The sequence below is a fragment of the Neovison vison genome, chromosome 2 (genome assembly GCF_020171115.1).
Source record: "Neovison vison isolate M4711 chromosome 2, ASM_NN_V1, whole genome shotgun sequence".
NCBI classification, from domain to species: Eukaryota; Metazoa; Chordata; class Mammalia; order Carnivora; family Mustelidae; genus Neogale; species Neogale vison.
This window is the reverse complement of record NC_058092.1, coordinates 200,932,671-200,950,895: the sequence shown is the minus strand read 5'-3', so window position 1 is coordinate 200,950,895 and position 18,225 is coordinate 200,932,671. Positions and strand designations below refer to the sequence as shown.

Here is an 18,225-nt window from a genome sequence, read left to right as displayed (position 1 = left end):
TAGGGATGCCTGGGTGGCTCAGATGGTTAAGGGCCTGCCTTTGGCTCAGGTCATGATCCCAGGGTCTTGAGATCAAGCCCCATATCAGCCTCCCTACTCAGTGCAGAGCCTGCTTCTCTCTCTCCCTTGCCCTACAGCTCCCCCTGCTTGTGCGCTCTCTCTTTGTCAAATAAATAAAATCTTTAAAAATAGAAAATTAATTAATTTAATTTAATCAAAATAAATTAGAAAGCTGGAGTTGCTGTATCAATTGCAGACAAAGTAGACTTCAGTGGAAGGAAAGATTAGGGATAAAGAGAAGGAAAGATCAGGGATAAAGAGAGGCATTACATAAATAGTTGACCCATTGATAAATGGGTCAACTCTCTAAAAAAATAATTATTTTTTATTAGAGAGAGAGAGAATGAGAGAGAAAGGGCACGACAGTGGGGAGGGTCAGAGGGGAACCATAAAGTAGGTTATGCTGAACACCTCCCAACAACCCCAGAGATGTTAGTGGCTTAAAACAAAAATTGATTTCTTGCTCACGTTACATGTCCACAGCATATCAGCAGGGGTTTTCTGTTCACTACAGTTATTCAAGACTCAGTCTGAGAAAGACTTCTTTTCATAGCTCACTGGCCAGAACTAATAACAGTGTCCCACCCACTCATAAGAAGGCCAGGGAAAAAACCCTATCCCATGCACAGAAGAGAAATCTTCACAGGCAGAAGTAGTGCCAAGGACTGGATGTGTGAGAAATCCACTGCCCATGGCAATCATGAACCAAATGACAATAATCCCTTATATTTCTTGGCACACTTTCTCTTTCCAAATTCCACTGGATTATTTCTCATATCCTCCTAGTATGCACTCTCCTTTGCAGACCAATGTTCTAGGTAATAAGCTCTGAAAATTTCGCCTTCTCTGAAAAACTAAGAGAGCTAAATTACATCTCCTCCCAAGGACATAGTTCTCATATCCGTGGGTACATACTGCACACTCTCTACAGAGTAACCATTTTCCCCTGATAAAGAACACGGATGCCCTGCTAAATGTTTTTTATTTATTAATTAGGAATCCTGAGAACAACTTTTTGTGACTGGTACTATTATTATTCCTATTTTGAATTAGCACAGCTGAGGTAATTAGAGGTTAAATAATTGGCTCAGCTAGAAATACGAAATCAGGCAGTCTGGCTCCCATACTCCTGCCCCTTCAAGGACCATTGAAAGTTCCCTTGCAGATTCTGCTTCCTTCCTGCTACAGCCCTTCCATTCCTAACCAGCACATTTTTGGGTAGAAAGAGAAAGACCACGGGTCCTTGGGTGACACAGTCAGTTAAGCATCTGACTCGTGATTCCGGCTCAGGTCATGATCTCAGGGTTGTGAGATCAAGCCCTGCACCTGGCTCTGTGCTGGGTGTGGAGCCTGCTTAGGATTCTTTCTCTCCCTCTGCCTCTCTACCACCCTTCACACTCAGTCTCTCTTAAAAAAAAAGAAAAGAAAAGAAAGAAAGGAAAAGGAAAGAAAAGAAAGAGACCACCCAGAAAAAAATCAAAATTTGTTTTTCTTTTTTTTTTAAAGATTTTATTTATTTATTTGACAGGCAGAGACCACAAGTAGACAGAGAGGCAGGCAGAGAAAGAGAGGAGGAAGCAGGCTCCCTGCTGAGCAGAGAGCCCGATGCGGGGCTCAATCCCAGGACCCTGGGATCATGACCTGAGCCGAAGGCACAGGCTTTAACCCACTGAGCCACCCAGGCACCCCCAAAATTCATTTTTCATGAAAGATGCCTTCTTGAAGCCTCCTGAAGAACAGAATGATTATCAGTGGCCATGGGCTGCAGGAAGTTACAAGAAAGTATGGAGAACAGGAGAAAAGAAACACATGAGGGATATAAGGATCAGGAAGGGGAAAAGGAATTAAGATCTACTGACAGCTTATGGTAGGTGCTATGGACTGAACTGTGTCCTTATCCTCAATTTTTATCTTGAGGTCCAAACTCCAGTGTAATGGTATTTAGAGTCATGATCTCTGGGAGATAATTAGGCTTAAATGAGGTTTAGAATAAGGCCCTCGTGGTGGGATCAGTGCCCTTAAAAGAGTTGTCAGAGCAAATGTGCACTCTCTCTCCTGCTGCGATATGAGGACACAGCAAGAAAAAGGCAGTTTGTAAGTCAGAAAGAAAGCCCTTAGTAGAATCTGACCATGCTAGTACCCTGATCTCAGACTTTCAAGCTCCAGAACTATAAGACAATAAATTCCTGTTGTTTAAGCTACCTAGTCTATGGTATTTTGTTATGACAGCAAGATTTGTATTTACTATTTTATTTTATCTCATTTAATTTACCAGTAACTATTTGCTTTATAAACATCTATATTAAGATTCAACTGTCCAAGAACAAATCAACAAAACTAGGACCTGTTTCTTTGAAAGAATTAATAAGATTGATAAACCTTTGGCCAGACTTATCAAAAAGAAGAGAAAGGACCCAAATAAGTAAAATCATAAATGAAAGAGGAGAGATCACAACCAACACCAAAGAAATACAAACAATTATAAGAACCTATGGTTTGAAGTGGTGGGGGAGTGGGAGGTTGGGGTACCAGGTGGAAGGTATTATAGAGGGCACGGCTTGCATGGAGCACTGGGTGTGGTGAAAAAATAATGAATAATGTTTTTCTGAAAATAAATAAATTGGAAAAAAAATAACAGGAGTGGCCAAAAAAAAAAAAAAGAACCTATGAGAGGCTGATATCCAGGATCTATAAAGAACTCCTCAAACTCAACACACACAAAACAGATAATCGTATCAAAAAATGGGAAGAAGACATGAACAGACACTTCTCCAATGAAGACATACAAATGGCTATCAGACACATGAAAAAATGTTCATCATCACTAGCCATCAGGGAGATTCAAATTAAAACCACACTGAGGTACCACCTTACACCATTTAGAATAACCAAAATTAGCAAGACAGGAAACATGTGTTGGAAAAAAGGGGAACACTTTTACACTATTGGTGGGAATGCAAGTTGGTGCAGCCACTTTGGAGAACAGTGTGGAGATTCCTCAAGAAATTAAAAATAGAACTTCCCTATGACCCTGAAATTGCACTACTGGGTATTTACCCCAAAGATACAGATGTCGTGAAAAGAAGGGCCATCTGTACCCCAATGTTTATAGCAGCAATGGCCACAGTCACCAAACTGTGGAAGGAACCAAGATGCCCTTCAACGGACAAATGGATAAGAAAGATATGGTCCATATACACTATGGAGTATTATGCATCTATCAGAAAGGATGAATACCCAACTTTTGTAGCAACATGGACGGGACTGGAAGAGATTATGCTGAGTGAAGTAAGTCAAGCAGAGAGAGTCAATTATCATATGGTTTCACTTATTTGTGGAGCATAACAAATAACATGGAGGATATGGGGAGATGGAGAGGAGAAGGGAGTTGAGGGAAACTGGAAGGGGAGGTGAAAAATGAGAGACTATAGACTCTGAAAAACAACCTGAGGGTCTTGAGGAAGTGTGAGGTGGGAGGTTAGGGGAACAAGGTGGTGGGTATTAGGGAGGGATTGCATGGAGCATTGGGTGTGGTGCAAAAACAATGAATATTGTTACGCTGAAAAGAAATTAAAAATTAATTTTAAAAAAGTATTAAAAGAGGTAAGAGTAAAATTTAAAATATTAGAATAAGGAAAAAATAAAATTAAAAAAAATCTTAAAGAAAGAACCTATGAGCAACTATGTGCCAGCAAATTTGAGAATCTGGAAGAAATGGATGCATTCCTAGAGACATATAAACTACCACAACTGAACCTGGATGAAATAGAAAACTTGAACAGACCCATAACCAGTAAGGAGATTGAAGTAGTCATCAAAAATGTCCCAAGAAACAAGAGCACAGGGCCAGATGGCTTCCCAGGGGAATTCTACCAAACGTTTAAAGAAGAATTAATTTCTATTCTCCTGAAACTATTCCAAAAAATAGAAATGGAAGGAAAACTTCCAGACTCATTTTATGAGGCCAGCATTACCTTGATCCCAAAACCAGACAAAGACTCCATCAAAAAAGAGAACTACAGACCAATATACTTGATGAACACAGATGCAAAAATTCTCACCAAAATACTAGCCAATAGGATCCAACAGTACGTTAAAAAAATTACTCACCACGACCAAGTAGGATTTATTCCAGAGCTGCAAGGTTGGTTCAACATCCGCTAATCAATCAATGTGATACAATACATTAATAAAAGAAAGAACAAGAACCATATGATACTCTCAATAGATGCTGAAAAAGCATTTGACAAAGTACAGCATCCCTTCCTGATCAAAACTCTTTGAAGTGTAGGGATAGAGGGCACATACCTCAATATTATCAAAGCCACCTCGGAAAAACCCACTGCAAATATCAGTTTGCATTCTCCGTTGAGAATGATTTCTCAACGGAGCAAAACTGAAAGCTTTTCCGCTGAGGTCAGGAACACAGCAGGGATGTCCTTTATCACCACTGCTATTCAACACAGTACTAGAAGTCCTAGCCTCAGCAATCAGACAACAAAAAGAAATTAAAGGCATCCAAATTGGCAAAGAAGTCAAACTATCACTCTTTGCAGATGATATGATCCTTTAGGTGGAAAACCCAAAAGACTCCACTCCGAAACTGCTAAAACTTGTACAGGAATTCAGTAAAGTGTCAGGATATAAAATCAATGTACAGAAATCAGTTGCATTTCTTTATACAAACAATAAGAGAGAAGAAAGAGAAATTAAGGAGTCAATCCCATTTACAATTGCACCCAAAATCAAAAGATACCTAGAAATAAACCTAACGAAAGAGGCCAAGAATCTATACTCAGAATCTATACTATAAAGTACTCATAAAAGAAACTGAGGAAGACACAAAGAAATGGAAAAATGTTACATGCTCCTGGATTGGAAGAATAAATATTGTGAAAATGTCTACGCTACCTAAAGCAATCTACACATTTAATGCAATCCTTATCAAAACCCCATCCATTTTTTTCAAAGAAATGAAACAAATAATCCTAAAATTTATATGGAACCAGAAAAGACCTCGAATAGCCAAAGGAATATTGAAAAAGAAAGCCAAAGTTGGTGGCATCACAATTCCGGACTTCAGGCTCTATTACAAAGCTGTCATCATCAAGACAGTATGGTACTGGCACAAAAACAGATACATAGATCAATGAAACAGAATAGAGAGCCCAGAAATAGACCCTCAACTCTATGGTCAACTAATCTTCAACAAAGCAGGAAAGAATGTCCAACTGAAAAAAGACAGTCTCTTCAACAAATGGTGCTGGGAAAATTTGGACAGCCACATGCAGAAAAATGAAATTGGACCATTTCCTTACACCACACATGGAAATGGACTCAAAATGGATGAAGGACCTCAATGTGAGACAGGAATCCATCAAAATCCTTGAGGGGAACACAGGCAGCAACCTCTTCGACCTCACCTGCAGTAGCTTCTTCCTAGGAACATCGCCAAAGGCAAGCAAAGCAAGGGCAAAAATGAACTATTGGGACTTCATCAAGATCAAAAGCTTTTACACAGCAAAGGAAACAGTTAACAAAACCAAGGACAACTGACAGAATGGGAGAAGATATTTGCAAATGACACATCAGATAAAGGGCTAGTATCCAAAATCTATAAAGAGCTTATCAGACTCAACACCCAAAGAACAAATAATCCAATCAAGAAATGGGCAGAGGACATGACGTTTCTGCAAAGACATCCAGATGGCCAACAGACACATGAAAAAGTACTCCACATCACTCAGCATCAGGGAAATACAAATCAAAACCACAATGAGATACCACCTCACACCAGTCAGAATGGCTAAAATTAACAAGTCAGGAAATGACTGATGCTGGCGAGGATGCGGAGAAAGGGGAACCCTCCTACACTGTTGGTGGGAATGCAAGCTGGTGCAACCACTCTGGAAAACAGCATGGAGGTTCCTCAAAAAGTTGAAAATAGAGCTACCCTACAACCCAACAATTGCACTACTGAGTATTTACCCTAAAGATACAAACGTAGTGATCCGAAGGGGCACGTGCACCCGAATGTTTATAGCAGCAATGTCCACAATAGCCAAACTATGGAAAGAACCTAGATGTCCATCAACAGACAAATGGATAAAGATGTGGTATATATATACAATGGAATACTATGCAGCCAAATGAAATCTTGCCATTTGCGACAATGTGGATGGAACTAGAGGGTATTATGCTTAGCAAAATAAGTCAATCAGAGAAAGACAACTATCATATGATCTCCCTGATATGAGGGAGAGTGGAGGTGCAACATGTGGGGTTTGGGGTAGGAAAAGAATAAATGAAACAAGATGGGATCAGGAGGGAGACAAACTGTAAGGACTCTCAATCTTACAAAACAAACTGAGGATTGCTGTGGGGAGGGAAGTTGGGAGAGGGTGGTGGGGCTATGGACACTGGGGAGGGTATGTGCTATGGTGAGTGCTGTGAAGTGTGTAAACCTGGCAATTCACAGACCTGTACCCATGGAGCTAATAATATATTATATGTGTTTATAAAAAAATTTTTTAAATTAAAAAAAAATTCAACTGTCCAGTAACTACAAAGCCACTGCTTCTACACTGACAAAGCCTACTCCTACAGAGGACAGGAAGTTCCCATCTTGGCTCTGAAACCAACTCTGTCAGCAATGAAACATTTCCCTTGGATGAGGCCCCAGTCTTCTGTAAACTCAAGTTTACTAGACACTAAGATACCTAAGCAAGCGGTGCCTGGGTGGCTCAGTCAGTTAAGCATCTGCCTGTGGCTCAGGTCATGATCCTAGGGCCCTGAGATTGAACCCCATGTCAGGCTCTTGGCTCACCGAGAAGTCTACTTCTCCCTTCCCTCTCTCTCTGCCTGCTGCTTGCCTTGCTTATGTGCGCGCACATGCGCTCTCTCTCTCTCTCTGTGTCAAATAAATAAATGAATATAATATTAAAAAGGGGGGGTGCTACCAGGTGGCTCAGTCATTAGGTGTCTTCCTTCGGCTCAGGTCATGAGCACAAGGTCCTGGGATCAAACCCCACATCGGGCTCCCTGCTCAGCAGGAACCCTGCTTCTCCCTCTCCTATTCCCCCTGCTATGTTCCCTCTTTTGCTCTCTCTGCCAAATAAGTAAGTAAAATCTTTTTAAAATAAAATAAATTTAAAAATTAAAAAAAAAAGATACTAATCAAGATACTCTCTAAAATGCTTTTGCTGCCGACGATTATCCAAAATCCTTGAAAGGGGGGAAATACAGAAATTTAAACACAAGAGGGTTTTATCTTCCTGCTCCTAAAAAGATATCACTATGCCATCATATTAATAACGAAGCAGAACAATGCCAAAATAACCTATGCTGACTCCATGTCTCAGGAAATCACTTGAGGGAAAAGATGTTTCGTGTGCCATTCATTACTCTATATACTAATGTGGTCACTGGACTCAGCTGGCCACTAACTTAATAGAAGTTAGTTGGAAGAGAACAGCAAATATTTAGAAGCTTAGCCACCAGGATCCTTGACTTTACAAAAATAAAAGATTCCAACCCTAATCATCCTACAATTCAGAACTTAAAACTGGACAGGGGCAATGCTAGTTATTACTTCTAAATTACAGCAAGACCCACTTACTGTTATAGAGACAATTTAATTTTCAAGTACATACTGGGTTCTAACAACTACAATGGCAAATACCACTTATTTCTGAAATCCACAAAGCACAAAGAAAAAGACTCTAATTCTAACACAAAGTAATTTATGATACCTGTCACAAACATGTTAACCACAGAGACACTGCACAATATTCAGCATCCCTGCTATACTGAGGAAACTTCAAATATATGTAAATGTAAACCAAAACTTTTAGAAAACGTCCACACTAAAAGAAGAAAAGTGCTCACTTTGGCAGCACATATACTAAAATTGGAACAATACAGAGATGATTAGCATAGCCCCATGTGCTAGGATGACATGCAAATTCGTGAAGCATTCCGTATTTTAAATAAATACATAAATAATAAAAGTAAAAAAAGAAAGGTATTTGCAAAATAGTATAAATAGGTAAAGGAGGTCACTAAAAGAGAGCTCAATTATGATTTTCCACTGAAAGTAACTGTAAGGTACTTGTGGCAGATTTTGCATGTCATGATAACCTGTTGAAAAATTATTTTAAAATATTATTTCACACACTATTACCATAATGCCAGGGATTTCCTTCAAAAGAATCTGGTAGAAGTGGAAGGGGGTGGGAGGAATATAAAACATGATAGTTCATGAATCCCTAACTGTTGAAACTGAGTAAGGAGTATATGGGGTACATATCTTATTTTTCTTAATTCCATATAGGTTTGACATTTTATCCATAAGAAAAGTTAGAATTATTATACATTCTTGATGAACAAATTTAATCCTAAATTTTACCTTAAAAGCAAAGAGAAACTAATACCTTCCAATCTTTGAATTTTTGCTTTCACAGAAATAACAGCTTCAAAGGGTGAAACTCTCAGCTCAAAACATGTTCCAGTCAATGTTTCAATGAAGAGCTCCATGGTATCATAGAAAGGAAGTTTGTAGTAAAATGGTCCCACGTTATCTTCATTGAAGAATGGAGGATCTTTTCTGTTATCCATTACTTTGAGTTTTCTAATTCCTCTGGAATATGTTGTAGGCAACCGTATTCCAGTTCTAGCCCAATCAGCTTTAAACATTGATAATATATATTGTTGTTCATGTTTTGAATTTTGTACCTAAAAAAAAAAAAAGAATATTTTTTTAATGAGACTATCTGGAAGTCTTATTCTGCTATAATGATTTTCTGAATAAGGGCACCCGGGTGGCTCAATGGGTTAAGCCTCTGCCTTCAGCTCAGGTCATAATCCCACAGTTCTGGGATCAAGCCCCACATCGGGTTTTCTGCTCAGTGGGGAGCCCATTTCCCGCTCTGTCTACCTGTGATCTTTCTAGCTCTGTCAAATAAATAAATAAAATCTAAAAAAAAAAAAGACTTTCTGAATAACTCTGGCCCATATCAATATGCCAGACAGCCCCAGAACTCTTTTTAGTACTTAATTTATCTTTCAAGTTTATCTCCAAAACCACTCTCCCAATTAGACTGCAAGATTACTGAAAACAGGTATATTTAAAATAATTCCTATATCCTACAAGAGCTCAGCACATTTACTTATAGTACATATTTAACAAATATATATATAAACATATATATATATATTTTTATTTTCAGCATAACAGTATTCCTTGTTTTTGCACCACACTCAGTGCTCCATGCAATCCATGCCCTCTCTAATACCCACCACCTGGTTCCCCCAACCTCCCATCCATCCCCGCAGCTTCAAAACCCCTCATACTGTTTTTCAGAGTCAATATATTTTTGTTGTTAATGACCTTTAAAACAATGAACTCAACTCAACACAGAGATACATATTTGCAAGATTTGGGGAATTTTATGCATATCCTATACTAAACCATGTAAATTATGTTTTCTAACCCATACAAAATATAATTTTATAACCATTGTACATCTAAATCACTCTGAATAAAATAACAGCAACCAATTTGATAGATTCCTTAAAAAATAGGCATTCTAGATAATCAATAAGCATTCTAGAAGTTATCTATCAGTACAGCACTGAAATGATATCAATGTTGATAACAGACATTAGACATAATCGCTACACACAAACATGCAATGACTAATGAACAAGAGAGGCAAGCACACCAAACAGAATTCCTAAAAGTGTATAATTAAGATAACAGTAATAATCAAATTGATAAATTGTTATTAATCAGTGAAAACTTTGTAAAGGGAATGTCTTGAATTTAAACTAGGACAGGTGATATACATTTTCTTGGAGGGGTAGGTAGCTTTACTGGTCAATTATGAGTTTTACTGAAACCTTACTGAAATTTATGATAACTTTACTGAAATATAATTTACATACCATAAAATTCATCTACTTAAAAAAGTCTAAAATTGACTGGTTTTCATTACATTCACAGGATTGTACAACCATCACAATCATCTTTAGAACATTTTTATCACCCCAAAAAGGAACCCCATACACTTTAAATATCTTTCAAATTCTCCTTTTCCCTCTCAGCCCTAGGTACCCCTTAATCAACTTTCTGTCATTTAGCCTATTCTGGTAATTTCACATAGTCATACAATATGTAATCTTTTGTGAATAGCCTCTTTCACTTAGTTTAACATTTCAAAGTTCATCCATGATTATAAGATGCATCAGTATTTTATTCTTATTGCTAAATAATAATCCGTTGTATGGATATACCACTTATTGTTTATGGAGTTGCCAAATGATGGGTATGTTGGGTTGTCTCCAGTTTGGGGGGGGGATTATGAATAATGCTATGAGAACATCTGATTATAGGTTTCTGTGTGGACATGTTTTCCTTTCTCTTCCATATATACCTAGGATTGGAATTACTGGGTTAGGTGGTAACTCCACATTTAGCAATCTGTGTTACTACCAAGTGTTATTCCATCTTACCTTCCCACCAACAATGAAAGAGGATGCTGATTTCTCCACATCCTTGTAATACTTTTTATTTCCTTTTTGATTAAAGCCAACCTAGAGAGTGTGAAGTAGTATTTTTTTAAAGATTTTATTTATTTATTTGACAGACAGAGATCACAAGCAGGCAGAGAGGCAGGCAGAGAGAGAGAGAAGGAAGCAGGCTCCCGGCTGAGCAGAGAGACCAATGTGGGGCTTGATCCCAGGACCCTGCAATCATGACCTGAGCAGAAGGCAGCGGCTTAACCCACTGAGCCACCCAGGCGCCCCTGAAGTAGTATTTTAATGTGGCTGTAAATTTTCTTTCTCTAAAGACTAATGATGCTGAGCAACTAGCTATTTGTGTATCTTCTTTACAGAAATATCAATTCAGAAAAATATACTCATATCCTTTGTCTATTTTTACTTCAGTTGTCTTATTACTGAGTTGTAAAAGGGATTTTTAATGTTTTTTTTTAGATACAAGCCTCTTAAAGATATATGATTCTCAAATATTTTCTCCAGTGTTACGGGCTGCCTTTCAACTTTCTTGATGGTGTTCTTCAAAGTAAAAAAGTGTATTTTAATGATCTCCAATTTGGATTTAATGATCAACAATTTTCTTTTGTTGCTTGTACTTTCAGAAACACATTTTATTTTATTTTTATTTTTTTAAGATTTTATTTTTTTTAAGATTTTTTATTTATTTATTTGACAGAGAGAGATCACAAGTGGGCAGAGAGGCAGGCAGAGAGGCAGGCAGAGAGAGAGAGAGAGAGGAGGAAGCAGGCTCCCTGCTGAGCAGAGAGCCCGATGTGGGAAGGACCCTGAGATCATGACCTGAGCCGAAGGCAGCAGCTTAACCCACTGAGCCACCCAGGCGCCCCTAAGATTTTATTTATTTATTTGACAAACAGAGATCACAAGTAGGCAGAGAGGCAGGCAGAGAGAGAGGAAGGGAAGCAGGCTCCCTGCTGAGCAGAGAGCCGATGAGGGGCTTGATCCCAGGACCCTGGGTTCATGATCTGAGCCAAAGGCAGAGAGGCTTTAACCCACTGAACCACCCAGGCACCCCCAGAAACACATTTTAAATGCCTGACCTAATCCAAAGTAATAAGATTTATTCACACATAGTTTTCTAAGAATTGTATAGTTTTAGCCTTATATGTAGGTCTATCCATTTTGAATTTATTTTGTGGATGGTGTGAAAGCAGGGTCCAGCTTTATATTTTTCCAAGTAAAAAAAAAACAATTGTCCAAGCAGCATTTGTTGGAAAACCTATTCTATTCCCTTTGAATTGTCTTGGCACCCTTGTCAAAAACCAACCTACCATAAATATGAGGGTTTAATCCCAATCCCTCAATTCTATGACATTGATCTACATGTCTATCCTTGTAACAGTACCACAATGTCTTTTTACCTTTGTAGTAAGTTTTGAAATCAGAAAGTGTGAGTTCTCTAATTTGTTTTTCTCTTCCATGATTCTTGAGTTATTCTGGGTCCTTTGAATTTCCACATGAGTTTTACGATCAGATTGTCTCTTTTGCAAAAACACCAGTTGGGCTTTTGAACAAGGATTGTGTTGAGTATGCAGATTAATTTGGAGAAAATTACCATCTTGACAATATTGTCTTATAATCCATGAACATGCAATGCCATTACTTTATTTACAACTTCTTAATGGTGCTTGAGTGGCTCAATCGGTTAAGCGTCTGCCTTCAGCTAGGGTCATGATCCCAGAGTCCTGGGATCAAGCCCCACATGGCGCTCCCTGCTCAGCGGGGAGTCGGTTTCTCCCTCTGCTACTGCTCCCCATGCTTGTGCTCTCTCTCTCTCTCATTCTATATCAAATAAATAAAATCTTTTTTAAAAAACTTCAAAAACCGCTTTCAACAATGTTTTATAGTTTTTAGAGTACAAGTTTTGTTTTAAAAACAGTATTAAGAATATTCTTTTTGATACTGCTATAAATGAAATTATTGTGTCCTATTCAATTTGTTCATTGCTAGTATAGAGAAATACAATTGATTTTAATATACTGATCTTGTACATTGCAATCCTGCAATTCATCCATTAGTTCTAGTAGTTTTTCAGTGGATTCTTTAGGATTTTCTTCATCAAAGATCATGTCATCTGCAAATGGAGATTTTTACTTCTTCATCTCCAATCTTCAACATTCCAATAAGATGCTCTTTATTTCCTTTTCTTATTTAATTACCCTGCCTAAATCTCCAACACAAGGTTGAGTACTGGTGGTAGGAGCCAACACTCTTCTCTTATTCCTGACTATAGGGGAAAAGCATTCAGTCTTTCACCACAAGGTACTGATTTGGACTAGGGGGTTTTCCATACATAATCTGTATCACAATTAGGGTGTTCCTTTCTTCTCCTACTTTAAGGCCTTTTTTTTTTTTTTTTGGTAAATCAGAAAGGTATTAGATTTTGTCAGATGCTTTTCTGTCCAGTGTCTATTGGGATAATCATGTGGTTTTTGAACACTGATGGTGGGGCGCCTGGGTGGCTCAGTTAGTTAAGCATCCGACTCTTTATTTCAGCTTAGGTCTTGATCTCAGCATCATGAGACCAAGCTTTATATTGGGCTCCCCACTCAGCAGGGAGTCTACTTGAAATTCTCCCTCTCCTCTCTCTCTGACCCTCCCCACTCCTGTGTGCTTTCTCTCTAAATAAATAAAAATTTTTTAAAAACCCACTGATCTTGTTTTCTTTATATGCCTTTGTCTGGTTTTGGTATCGAGGTAATATGGGTCTCACAGAATACACTGGGAACAAAATTTACAGAGTTCCCATATTACTCCCTGCTCCCACACATGTACAAACTTCCCCTCTGTCAGCATCCTACACCAGAGCAGTGTGTTTGTTACAACTAAAGAAACTGCAGTGATATCCCATTATTACCCAACACCCATAATTTATAGTTTAATCTTGGTGTTTTATATTTTACTGGTTTTCACAAACATATACTGGCATGTACCTACCATTATGCTATCACACAGAATTGTCCCCCTGCCCTAAAAATCCTTTGTGGTTCACCTATTCATCCCACCTGCCTTCCCAAACCCCTGGCAATCATTGATATGTTACCATCCTCATAGGTTTACCTTTTCCAGAATATCATGTAGTTGCAATTATACAGTATGTAGCCTTTTCAGATTGTCTTCCTTCATTTACTAATATGCATTTAAGTTTCTTCCATGTCTTTTCAAGGGCTGACAGCTCATTTCTTTTTGACACTGAATAACATTCTATTGTTTAAATGTCCCACAATTTATCCATTCACCTACTGAAGGACATATCTTGCTTGCTTCCAAGTTTGGGCAATTATGAATATAACTGCTATAAATATCTGTGCATAGGTTTTTGTGTGGACATGTTTTTAGCACCCCTGGGTAAAAGCCAATGAGTGTGACTCCTGGATCTTACAATGTGTTTAGTTTTATAACAAACTGCCAAAGTGTCTCCTAAGTGGCTGTACCATTTTGCATGTACACCAGCAAAGAGTAAGAGTTCTTATTGTTCCACATCCTTATCAGCATTTGATATTGTTGGTATTCTAGATTTTGGCCATTCTAGTAGGGGTGTAGTGGTAACTCAGAGTTTTAGTTGGCATTTGCCTAACATATGGTAGGGAGCACACCTATCTTATTAAAAGGTAGAACTAATCATGTATTTCTTAGCTCCAGGCCCTATGATGGCTTCCACAGAATAGAATGCCTGTAGAATAAAATCATGGAATTAAATTCACTGCCTAGAGAATAAAATTCAGACTCCTGAGAAACGCCCTGAGGTCATGCATCTCACCTTCCAGCCTCATTTTATTTAGACACATACATCATCTCACCCTGCAACACCTCTGGTACATCTGTCTTCTAATGGTTTGTGCCTGCAGCTTCAGAATACATCAGCTCTATCTCATTTCTCCTACTTGACTCTACCCACTGCCATCCCCACACCTGGCTACCTGACAAGCACCTAATCATCTTTCCAGACGCAGCTCAAACAGCAACTATTCCACAAAGCCTTTTATGTGGCTCTCCTTCGTCCCCTGACCTCCTCCAACATATTACACCCATTACAATCCATTTCATTGTTTACATGACTTTCTTATTCTCCTAAATAAACTGTAAGCTACTTAAGAGGGAAACCACAACTGATTTTCTGCCCTATCATCCACCACCACAGTGTTTTGTGTATACTAGTACTCATTAAAGGTTTGTTCAATAAAACAGTAAATAAATATTCACTCCTTCAGTTGATCCTTGGAACAAACCTGTGATAAATATATATGGTATTACCCTTGTCCCAGAGATGAAGAAATATCTGGTCATGCTCTAAAAGTCACGGGAATATTGCTTTCCCATGAGAATTATGTTATGATTCACTCCAAAGTTCTTTGCAAAGTTTGTCTAATTTATAACATACATGCACATACATGGATTTCTGCTACAGTGTGAATTTTTATATCATCATCCAGAAGTAGGATTAATTAGGCAAACTGAATGGCAGAATAAAGACTGCTAATGGTCCTACAGAGAAGGCACTTCAGGAAGAAAAGTTGTTGCTGGCACCACAGCTGCTTTGAGTGCTATAATACTAGTTATCAAAACAATGAGTAAGTAAATATAACAATACAAAGTACTATGCTAATAATACTGCTGGTGATAGTGGTAAAAGGTCATTATTCTTAAATATAAGCCAAATAAATGGCTGTTTTGCTCAGGTTTTGTTTTTTATACCTTTAAAACACTGAAATGGCTACAATAAAATGAATTTTTATGAACCTAATCCCTAACCTCTTTTTCCCCCTCACTGAAACAACTGCTTTTGTAATATGACTTTGGGTAACGTGTGGAATTTTTAAAAGCATACTTATCATGCTCCATCAAATAAGAATGTACTAAAGAATTATCAGTGTCTGTTTCCCCACAGCCAAGGGCAATCCCATCTACACAGCGGCAGCTCTAGCAATGGAAGTCAGGGATGGGATCCGTAATGCTGAAATAAAGGCACGAGTTACCAGTGCCTGCCCCAGGAAGGTAGAGACAGAAGATAGAAGGACCATTTCCTTCACTACAGTACCCTTTCACAACAATACCCGGAATACAATAAACATGCGGAGACGGGAGAGGGTAACAGATTTGGAAGTTCTTCACCCATAAGGAGAGAATGGATAAAGTAAATACCAAAAGAAAAACTGCAACTGTGGGCCTCGCTAAATTGCATTGGAACACCCACCAAAAGTTTGGCACCGAGAATCAATGAAGTAATCTCCAAATCCAGAAAGGAGCAAGGCTGGTAACCAAATTCAAAACTGAAATGTATGCCTCTAAAAAATAATTACACTTCTCCTCGGTAGAAAACACAGTGAGAGAGGACAAAATGAGACTGTGAAATCTGGTAAGCCAGACTGGAGGACTAGATGATGGCAGAGAAGAAAATTAAAGTTCCAGCCAGCCAAAGACCTAGTCAGTATTAAAACCCGGGCCCAATGACAGCTTCTTAACGTGGTGTGTGGTCATTCTCCACCAAGCACATTATGGAACCCTATATAATGCTGGAAAAGGAGGGCAATGAAGACTCAAAGACAGGATGGGAAATATTGCATGAACATTAACAGCTAAATTATACAAAAGCAAGAGCAAAGAAAGAGGCAGATAGAGAAAAGATATACTTCCAGAATTTTTATCAGTAATTTTAAAAACCTACTTAGCTATTAAGAGGAATGGCATCAAAAAACATTCCTGGGGCGTCTGGGTGGCTCAGTGTTAAGCCTCTGCCTTAGGCTTAGGTCATGATCTCAGGGTCCTGGGATCGAGCCCCCGCATCCGGCTCCCTGCTCAGCGGGGAGCATGCTCCCTTCCCCCCTCAACACACCCCACGCCTGCCTCTCTGCCTACTTGTGATCTGTCGAATAAATAAATAAAATCTTTTTTAAAATGATTTAAAAAATTCCTAAATCAATTCTCCCAAAACCTTACTTTCTTCTGCAAGAGTTCTAAAAATACACAAAGAGGAGAGAGAAATTAAAGACAGGTAAAGCCGTAAGAGCGCTAAGTAATTTCACTAGAAATTGACTTTATCCTGTTGTAAAGAACATTAGCCACACAGGGCAGTTAGTTATTTTTTAAACTTTTCCCCCAATATGAAGAGACCCAGAATGTTATGCAACCATTAAAAAATACTGCCTTTTAATGAAGTTTTTACTAATTATGTGAAAACATTTCAGTTTTAAACACAAGCTACATCAGTCTGCCCACCACTTCGTGCATATGTACCCTAAACTCTCGCCTAGCCTCAATCTTCTAGCGGCTCTGGGAAAACCCTTGAAGCCAAGTCCGTCTACCCGAGCCTACAATGTACACGCTCGAAGCCCGCCGGGTCACCTGCGCTGCCCGTGCTCCTCCGGGATAGACTCCGGCTACCCACACGCTCGGGCCCGATCTGGAGGGCAGTGCTCAGGCTCCGCGTCAGAATCGGCGACTGGCAGATCAGCACCCGTCGGACCCGGCGGGGCGGTCCGGCGGAAAGTGCAGGCGGCGTCCTCGCGGAATGCGTAGCGCCGCGCCGGTCTTAGGGAAGCCGCGGCCGAGGGGGCGGGGCCTCGCTGCCCCGCGCCGAGCGGCCGGCGCTCCTCTCCCGCCCGCGGAGGACGGCGGCGGCAGCGCGGTCCGGTGCAGCGGCCCGCAGCCCCGGGCGCCCTCCCGGCTGTCTTGTTCACTCGTTCGCCCGCCCGCAGGCCTAGAGAGAGGCGCGGCCCCGCGAGCGACGCCAGGGCAGGCACGGACTAGCAACACTCGGCAGCCGCCGCGCCCCGCCCCTTTGTGACACCGCGTACCAATCGCTCGCCAGCGCTCGCGTCGCCCTCCAATCAGCGAGTGTGCGGGCGGGGGCGGGGCCTGTCCGCCCAACGCCGGCGGTTGCTCGGGAGCCGGAGCTTCCTCTGCGTTCGGTGTTGGGTGTCGGTTAGAGGAGGCCCGGATGTTAGCCTTTTATTAGCAGCAGTGGGCACCTGCCTGGGAAATTGGTAGGGTTGGAGACCCGCCGCACGGTCTGCTGGAAGCCGCGGGAGTGGCCTCTGGCCGGACGACGGTGTGGACAGCACCTTACCAGAGGCCACCCAAGGTTGCTCTTAGAGGCGCCCCAAGGGCTGGGGTGAGGAGGGTAACGAGCAGCTGGCCTCCAGTGGGTCCCTTCCAGAACGTGCATTCCCAGTGCTTTCAGGACCGGAGTCCTGCCTTTAACAGATATACCCTTCCAGTGCTTCACTGTTTCCTAACGTTAAGACCTCAACGGTCTCATCTGAAAGGGGGCCACTACTATACCAAGTTGAAAACAAGGGCAAAAGCAAATTACCTCTTTTGGTCTCTATTTATGCCTCACCCGATTTACCATCTGAGAAATGTAGGTCAGGTACTAGAGTGGGCACCTTGGGTTGTTGAATCTCAGAGTTGGGTAAACCTAGCTACACTTTTTCCCACTCTAATTCCCAAGGTGCTGAACTCAAGTGTTCACGATGACAGTATAAACCCTCCAACCTGAAATGGGCCCTCACTCCTTTTCCTCTCCATTCCCCACACATGTTCTAAATCCAACCTTTACAGATTTTCCAACCGAAAAGGCCTATTTCACTA

At 40.2% G+C, this 18,225-nt stretch overlaps 1 protein-coding gene and 1 non-coding gene across 4 annotated transcripts in view; one reads left to right on the top strand and one right to left on the bottom strand.

Annotated features, from left to right (window-relative positions):
- ZFAND4 (zinc finger AN1-type containing 4) overlaps nt 1-17,255 on the bottom strand; it is a 103,096-nt gene extending 85,841 nt beyond the window's left edge. For 2 of the 3 annotated variants that reach the window (XM_044240027.1, XM_044240028.1), the window contains exons 1-2: nt 16,978-17,255; nt 8,493-8,793 (exon numbers count right to left, since the gene is read on the bottom strand). In XM_044240027.1, the coding sequence (XP_044095962.1) occupies nt 8,493-8,754 (262 nt within the window). In that variant the 5' untranslated portion in view covers nt 8,755-8,793; nt 16,978-17,255. Of the gene's footprint in view, nt 1-8,492; nt 8,794-16,977 lie in introns of those variants that run through there. The other variant, XM_044240029.1, reaches the window with a different exon arrangement.
- LOC122901506 lies at nt 7,940-8,047 on the top strand. Its single transcript, XR_006383520.1, has one exon. It is a non-coding gene; the product is annotated as a U6 spliceosomal RNA (small nuclear RNA).
- Nucleotides 17,256-18,225: the final 970 nt, after the last annotated feature.